Here is an 8,801-nt window from a genome sequence, read left to right on the forward strand (position 1 = left end):
GTAGAGTAGCAGAAATCACCAGTACAATTATCCAAGATACCATATATTTCTTTTCCCCTTCCTTCTTTTGAGTTTTTCTCATCCCAGTCGTTCTTTCCTTTCAAACAGATTCTTTCTCTTGCACAGTATCTATTATATCTTTCAGATTTTATTTACTCTTTCAGGTCTTTACACTAGCAATACAGTACCATGTTTGTACATATAGGTCTCATTTATTTGACTTACAAGTATGGTCTGTAGTTACATCCATTTACCAATAAAAACCTCGAGTTTATCATTTTTATAGCTGAGTAATACTCCACTGTGTAAAAATGCACTCCTCTCTTATCCATTCCTCAATGATGGGCATTTAGGCTGTTTTCAAGATTTAGCTATGACAAATTGTGGTGCTATAAACATAGGTGTACATATATCAGTGTGGTATGATGTTTTCAGTTCTTCTGCAAAAATACCCAGGAGGGGCGGGCGGGCCTCCGGCGCCACGCCGTCCCCTCGGGTCTGGGAAGGCGGTGGTGGAGATGCGGGTGGATGCGGCAGCAGCGGCGGCGAGCGACCTGCACGGAGAAAAATCCTGCAGAAATGTCTCTCTATCCATCTCTTGAAGATTTGAAGGTAGGCAAAGTAATACAGGCTCAGATTGCCTTTTCTGCAAACCCTGCCAACCCAGCAGTTCTGTTGGAAGCTTCTGCCCCCATCTCCCAAGATGGAAATCTCTATCCCAAGCTGTATCCAGAGCTTTCTCAGTACATGGGCTTGAACTTAAATGAAGAAGAAATGTGTGCCATGGTCCCTGGAGCGCCAGTGCAGGGGCAGTTGGTAGGAAAACCTTCCAGCATGAACTATATGGTGGCTCCCGTAACAGGGAGCGATGTTGGAATTCGTAGAGCAGAAATAAAACAAGGCATTCGTGAAGTCATTTTGTGTAAGGATCAAGATGGAAAAATTGGGCTCAGGATTAAATCGGTAGATAATGGTGTATCTGCTCAGCTAGTCCAGACTAACTCTCCAGCCTCTTCGTTTAGTCTGAGATTTGGGGATCAAGTCCTCCAGATCAATGGTGAGAACTGTGTGGGCTGTAGTTCAGACAAAGCACACAAAGTGTTCAAACAGGCTTTCGGAGAGAAGATTACCATGACCATTCACGACAGGCCCTTTGAAGGGACAATTACCATGCACAAGGATAGTTCTGGACATGTCGGTTTTATCTTCAAAAATGGAAAAATAACATCCATAGTGAAAGACAGTTCTGCTGCCAGAAATGGTCTTCTGACTGAACATAACATTTGCAAAATCAACGGCCAGAATGTCATTGGGTTGAAGGATTCTCAAACAACAGACATACTTTCAATGTCTGGGACTATAGTCACCATAACAAGTATGCCTGCTTTTATCTTTGAACATATTATTAAACGGATGGCACCAAGCATTATGAAAAGCCTGATGGATCACACCATTCCTGAGGTTTAGAAGTACGTAGCATGACACAGATGCAGCTGAACTTCTCCGGTTTCCCTCTTTAGCACCTTTGCATCGCGTCCATGGAGCTTTCCTGGAGCAGGGAACTCATGCTGCATGAGGACCTTCCTGTCTCACATCATGGCCGGGAATCCTGACGGTTTTATCCGATACCGTCTTCAGAGATCAAGATAGCTATAGCCTTATCCTGGTTTTACATGTATGAAGCTCTCAGAAGATGTACTGACTTTCCTAGAAGGGTTTCTGTCCTGGAAACCCAATGCTTTATAAACTGTGTACTTAAGGTGATGGATGCAGGCCTGGCTTTGCGTGAGAACCAGTCACGTTTGCTTTGGTAATGCATATAGCGCTGTTCAAATGACTTTAGTTCTGCAGTATATTTGCACTCTCTACATGTTACCATAGTCTGTTTAGTATGGTTGCCTCCAATGTTTCTAAGTTCTCTGTAAAACACCAATTGTTACACTGGTTTCATTCCACATAAGCATTATACAGTGTGTGCAGGTTGTAAGAGATTTCATATGCTTGACTGTCGCCTTAACTATGTTAAGTATCTAGAATAAAAGCCAAAATATAATTACTACTGCCTTTCTAAAGCCCCAAATATAGTTCTGTATTAAACTGAAATGTACACTAGCCCAGAATGGTTTACTGATACTCACTGAGCTATATAACATATAGTTGCTCATAGTTGAGATTTTTTTAGTCATTGTGTAGTAGAAAACTAAAAGTTGCATCACTTTCTGAAAAAGTAAATCACTATACATTAAATGTGAAAATCCTTACATTATACAGGATAAACCTTGGACTCCTTTCATGTGTAGATTAAGTGGGATAACATTTAATTTTGGCCCTTGAATCAACCTGTAGCCTAGCTACTTGGTGACAGCCTTAGAATGTTTTCCTGTTACAATGTTATTGACTACTCCCTGCAAAAAATGCCAATGACATTTATACTGATTTTTGTTTTATGCTATCTAAACATGTAAAAATAAAAGATTTTTAATCTGAAAAAAAAAAATACCCAGGAGGGGAATAGTTGGGTTGAATGGCACCTCCAGTCCTAGCTTTTTAAGGAATCTTCACAGTGATTTCCATAGTGGTTGTACCAGTCTGCACTCCCACCAATAGTGGAAAAGGGTTCCTTTCTGCCCAAAGCCCCTCCAGGATTAGTTATTGGTTTACTTTTTCTTTTTTGTGTGTCCATCATAGTCTGCCCTGGGAGCAGAGCTGGTGCAGCATGTGGTGCCAGGGATGGAGCTGCTGTCCTTACACTTTGCTTAAGCTTGCCTACCCAGGCACTTTAGACTTCTGAGCTATCTTGCATGTCTCTACTTTATTTTTTGATGATAGCCATTGTTTCTCAAATGACCAATGATGCTGAACATTTTTTTCATATATTTATTTGCCATTTGTATTTCTTCATCTTAGAAGTATATATTCATTTCAGAAGTCCATTTTGGATAGGGTCTGTGAACTTGGGGGTGCTGATGTTTTTAATTCTTTGTATGTTTTAGATAGAAGTCCTTTGACTGAGGGAGAGTTAGCTACACTTTTTTCCCCCCATTTTGTGGGTTTTCCTGTGACTCAGTTGGTGATTTCTTTCGATGTGCTGAAACTTTTCAAGAAGATGAGCTGGTCATCAAAACTGGGCATGGTGGCCCATGCCTGTAATCCCAGCATAGCAAGACCCTGTACCGAATAAATAAATAAAATATTAAAAAAGAGGTGAGATTCTATTTGTTGGTTCTTTGATCCAGATAGTATTTCCCAGGTAGTTCGGATTTTATTCATGAATTCTCTACATGTTCCTATGTTTTTAAGATTTCTAGCTGCTTTTTCCTCCTAAAGATTTACTGTTTCTGTTTTGATACTTAAATGTTTTATCCATTTTGACTGTGGTTTAGTGAATGGTGATAGATACGTGAAAAACCAGTTTTTCTAGTACCATTTACTAAAAAGCCTTTCTTCCAGTGATCATGTTTGGCCCCTTTAATCAAAGATGAGTATGTTTGTAGTTGTTTCTGCATCTTTTAGTCCATTCTGCTGATCCTCAGGTTTGCTTTTTTGCCACTACCATGATGCCTTTACAAAGTTTCTTAAATATTTTGTAGTCTCTTGTTAAATCCTGAGATTCTAGACAGTGATTTCTCTCTTGGAGTAAAAATTCTGCCCAAGTGTCATCTGCATACTTATCTTCATCCTCATCTCTGCTATTATGATCTCTTTCCATCTGGGACTTTGGTTCCCACTGGTGTTTTAGAGAATGAACTTGTTGCATTAATTTTCCCAAAGCTAAGTCTTCTTGGAGTTTCTGGGCTTTCAACATTCATTTTGACAGATTAACTTTGGCGTGTTCTCCCGCAATTTTCATGTGTTCTTCTGGAATATAGTCATTCCACCAATGTCTCTCTTGCCACCTCAAATATCAACTGACGCTCGACATGTTTCTCTAGAGCTATGTTAGTGCCTATGTATTTGGTTCCAACTTGCCTTGGTCTCCCAAATCAGTCTTTTATGTGTGTGTCTCCTGGCCCCATAATTTTCACATGCTCCTTTGTAGTATTTAGTAGTTACAGAATTCTCTTTAACATTTCTCTTGTACCATTCTCCAGATGAGGTGAATTGATTTTGTTTTTCTGACTGTGGTCTCTGATGCTTTAAGGTAGGACTTTCAGATGGATCAGTATACCACTGCACTGAAGAAATACACTGAGGAATATGAGGATTGGGTTCTTTTTCTTCTTCACCAACTTCTGCAGGGACATTGTCCAATTTTCATTGTCCTTCTAACTCCTTCTTTCTCTAGTTTTCTCTAGTCATTTTTGGTTCCTCCAAATTCATGTCTTTGGACTTGCCAGGGGTGCAACATTAGCTGTATTCATGGGGCTTCCTCTAGCTCTGCTGTCTCTACTCTAAAGCCATCTGGCATAAGGCAGTGAAGCCTGTGAATGTTTCTTTCTGGGTTTTCTGCCTTCCCCCAGTTGCCACTGCAGTAGCTTCCAGATGGTTAAGGCATGCACAGTTTGGGATCTACCCCAGGGATTGGTAGAACACATTTCTAGGTGAGTCTGAGGAAGTCAGAGAGCCATGGCTTTGTAGACTATGTATGGTCCTTCCCCCTTCCTCTCAGGCATTGTTGCCATTTTTTGCTTTCCTTTTGCCACACCCTTCTTCTAGGATATCTCTTCTCTGGTGCCAGCCAATCGTGGTCAGAAACCACAAGCAAATTAAAATTTCCTTTAAAATTATGTGTGTTGAGTATTGTTTCTAAGCAAGGATAAATGTGATTAATACAAATATCACACAGTCCCTCCCTTTCCCCTGCCATTCTCTGTCCTCAAATTGTACTTGCTTTACTGTGCTTGCTTTAATTCCTCTTCACATTCATATGTTCCAGCATTATATATGCATATATATATATATATATATAATTATTTTTTAATGTATTTGGTACAGGGTTTCACTGCGCAGCTTGGACACACAGTGGTTCTCTTGATTTCAGCCTCCCTAGCCCTGGGATTACAGGTATGAGCCACCATGCCCAGACTCAGTGGCCAGCTCAGAGCACCCAGGGGTGGGGCTGGCATGGCATGTGGTGCAGGGGACTGAACCTCGATCCCTGAGCTTGCTGAAGCAGGGGCTTATTCTGCTGAACTATATCGCCAGTCCTAGTAGTACAAAATAGATATTCAGTTCAGACTTGTTCAATGAATTAATGAGTATTGAGCCTATCACTGGGCTGTGGTATACAACCTTGGTTGGCTACACGTTTGCTGTGGATATAGGGTATTTGCTTATATTTAGTCTAATGATTGTGCTGCCTAAGAGACATGAATAGTTAATCTGTTAGAGAAAGCAGATGAATGGGCTTGGATCAAGGCACATAATACAACAAAGACAGATAAAGTGAAATGTTTGACTGAGGGCTTCACATTTCTATAAATAATTAACTGAAAAGCATCAGAGGAAAATTTTATGAGCATATTTGATTCATTTTATTCACAGATAAATCAAACTAAAAGTTGCACATAATTAAATTCTCAATCATTTTGTTGAAAAAAATTAGAGGCCAGGCACAGTAAAAATGATTGAGTTTCTTTATGAAATATTCCAAACATGTGCAGATTTACAGCCAATAAAACTGGAGGGAAATCTATTCCGACCACCTATAAATACAGACTCCAGAAACTGATGTGTGATCTGATAGCTAACATCGTGCAGGCTACATTAGCCTTTCTGCTGATTTCATCTAATAAAACAGAACCCATGTGGAATGGTGTGTGCACTGGGGTCCTGGGCTAGTTCGTTGCAGCTAAACTGCTATAGCGCAGGCAGTGCTCTTCACTTTCCTTTACATTGCTTAAAAGTGACTGGCAGTGAGTATTATTTAATTTGGATCTAAGAAATTGAAACAAATGCTGGACCTCACAAGCAAAGGAACTTTGGGATGAGCAGCTGTCCACCCTCTAGCCTAGTGACCTGCCTCATTTCAGAAGCATTTGAAACCTGAGAGAGCGCTTCAAGGTTCCCTGTGGATCCCAGTTACAGATCTGACTGAGTACTCACAAGGATGCTCTGCCTTCCAGATGTGAGCAGAAGAGAAAAGAGGCAAGGCCTGGGCACACTTCTGATTATGACATACTGGTTAAATATTTCTACAAAGCTAAAGCTAAAGGTAATTATGAGGACTGCAGCCGTTTCATCTTACAAAAATGGTGTTTCAAGGAGAATTAGATAAAAGTAAGCTCCTTTAGGGGATCATCTATGTTTTCTTTAAACTGTTCCTTCTGAATGCCAAGTATAGAATGGGCTTAATAAATCTTTTCAGTAGTATGAAAACTTTTTTTTGTTTTTATGTTTTTGAAACAGGGTCTGCAAGGGTCTCACTATGCAGAATGGACTCGTAGTGATCCTCCTGTTTTCAGGCTCCCAAGAGCTGAGATTATAGGCATGCACCACCATACCCAGTCTCAGTGCCATCTCAGCGCACCCTGGGGCCAGGGCCAGCACAGCACATGGGGATGGAACGCTGGTCCCTGCGCTCTGCCTAAGCAGGCACTTCACTTCACTGAAGCTATCTGACCAGCCCTGAAAACTTAAAATTGATACTCTCATAGTATGGTTTGCCTGTAGAGACAGACTGAATGACAAACATAATAATAGGGAGCTGTCAGTTGCATTCTCTGTCACTCTGGCATGTAGGGTCCACCTCTGTCTTCTCCTCAGAGATCTCTTGATCTGGACACAAGCTGTGGATGTACTATGCCTACAATGGCAGCCATTTGTGGAACTATCTCCTAAGATTTGACAGAAGTCCATTTTGCTCACACACACCATATAGTGTACTCTGTGTACATGTACATTTTATAAGTTCAGCTGCTGCTTGGTTTGCACCAGTTTGCCATGAAATTGGACTACCTTAAAGATACGGGCTGCTTTTTCCTCATATGGAGCAGAAAACTATATCTGGACACGTGTTTTCAATAGTACAGGTGGAGAGGTGCGTGTTGTTGTACGGTAAACATTCTGCAATGTGCTGAACAGCTTTCCCACTAAGTAATTATCTAGTTCAAAGTATCAACTGTTTGAAAGGTGGAACATTCTGGTTAATTCATACATAATTTAATGAAGGAATTTACATAGTTGAATTCTTTGGATATCAAGTTTTCTATGTCAAATTGTCAATGTGATAAAATTCAACCAGTTCTAAATTTACTTCTACAAAGGACAAAAGTAAATTAAAATCTTCGCCCTTGCACACTTGCATATGGATGAATGACAGATCTCACAACAGGCTGAGAGGTGAGCTCCTTCCCTGCACACTGGAATCAGCTTTTCTCTTATATCAATAAAAGACAGGAGCCAGGCCAGAAACCCAAGATTTCTATGGCACAATCCTATCTGTCATCTCTTACATCCACTCAATCACCATCTCTTGCTCTGGGTACTAGTATCTCCAAAAATATTTTTGAATTATTTCTTTTCTCTCTGTCTTATGTACCTGTCCTAGTTCTGGTTTCCATGATGGCTCTGCAGAACTCCTGCTGAGTTTCCTCACTGATCTTAATTCCAGGTTCTTCTCTATTCCTTCCCTTACTCCATGCCTGGCTGCCAGAAGAACTTAAACCAATATGAATAGACATTCTATGACTATTTTGTTTTTTATCATCTTCAAATGATAAATCTTGGTCCCTTATCACGGCTTAGGGGGACTTCTGTGACATGGCTCCCACACCTCTTTCCGACCCTGCTCTTTAGCTAAAAACATTTTTTTCTTTGCACATATGTTGTCCACTCTGCCTTGAAGATCTTCTGCCAACCTTTTACTCTGACTTTTTCATTAATGGTTAAAAACCTAACTGGAATTGGAACTGATCAGTTCCATAAAGCATAGATGATGCCAGAATTTGGCCAGGCCCGGAATTTGAAGGCAAGCATCGCATATTCTTTTGACCTGAGGGATGTATGTCTCAACAAGAAAGGATGGGTCATTACTCTATTTACATTTTCTGCTTCTGTAAATTAAGACTCGGTCACTACAGGAAACATGGAGAGTGTCACAGTTTATGTCTTCATGTCCCCTCAAAGCCTCAGGTGTTCATAGGTTGGACTTTTAGGAGGCAGTCAGATCATGCAGCATGATAATCATGAGTGGATTAGTCTCTTGGTGAGTTTTATAGCTAAATGTGATGTTGGGAAGAGAAGCCTGGTGGAGGAGGTGGATCAGAAGGTGGGTGGCCCAGAAGGGTCTATTTCCCTCCCTCCTCCCTCCATCTGTCTGCTTGTCACACTGCGCTCTGAACTTTTCCTCTGCCATGTCCCTCTGCTGTGTTGCTTGGCTTTGGATCCATCTGATCATGGAGTGAAATCATATACATGGGAGTCAAATTAAATACTTTCTCCTTACAGTTGTGCATGCCAGGTACTGTGTCTCAGTCACTGAGACAGACTCATTTGGGGATTAAGGCTATTTAATAATTTAAATATAGTTGGGTATGGTGGCACATGCCTGTAATCCCAGCACTAAGGAGGCTGAAGTAGGAGGATTGCTGCAAGTTCAGACCAGTCTGGACTACAAAGTGACCTCTAGGCCAGCCAGAGCTGCACAGTGAGACACTGTCTCAGAAGACAATAAATAAATAAACAAATAAACAAATGAATAGCAATACAATACTACTGTGTTTTTGTGAAAATATTGCATCAAATTTCTGCCAATGATATGTTTGTAATTCCTTTCTTCTACCTTAATTACTATTAGGGAAGGTAGATAGGATAGACAGGTGTTGTTCTATAAGCTTTGCAGATGTACAGGGCTGAAATTT

The 8,801-nt window shown here is 40.7% G+C and overlaps 2 protein-coding genes and 1 pseudogene across 4 annotated transcripts in view; 1 reads left to right on the forward strand and 2 right to left on the reverse strand.

Annotated features, from left to right (window-relative positions):
* The window catches only part of Lin7a (lin-7 homolog A, crumbs cell polarity complex component), a 191,864-nt gene that overhangs the window by 35,450 nt on the left and 147,613 nt on the right, over positions 1-8,801 (reverse strand). The window lies entirely within an intron of this gene.
* The window catches only part of LOC105742301, a 15,682-nt pseudogene that overhangs the window by 1,162 nt on the left and 5,719 nt on the right, over positions 1-8,801 (reverse strand).
* On the forward strand, positions 500-1,837 carry LOC101561710 (syntenin-1-like). Of its 2 annotated transcripts, XM_023716190.1 has the most exons (2): positions 500-816; positions 988-1,837. In XM_023716190.1, exons 1-2 carry the CDS (start codon positions 529-531, stop codon positions 1,465-1,467), a joined length of 768 nt encoding a protein of 255 aa, XP_023571958.1. In that variant the 5' UTR covers positions 500-528; the 3' UTR covers positions 1,468-1,837. The 2 variants fall into 2 exon arrangements, with proteins under 2 accessions (XP_023571958.1, XP_023571956.1); XM_023716188.1 differs by having other exon boundaries at positions 500-1,837.

Source organism: Octodon degus, unplaced genomic scaffold (assembly GCF_000260255.1).
Source record: "Octodon degus isolate 3935 unplaced genomic scaffold, OctDeg1.0 scaffold00004, whole genome shotgun sequence".
NCBI classification, from domain to species: domain Eukaryota; kingdom Metazoa; phylum Chordata; class Mammalia; order Rodentia; family Octodontidae; genus Octodon; species Octodon degus.

Bases quoted from the DNA above. Each gene is read 5' to 3' on its own strand.
- LOC101561710 (XM_023716188.1), top strand. From the start codon at position 529: ATGCGGCAGCAGCGGCGGCGAGCGACCTGCACGGAGAAAAATCCTGCA.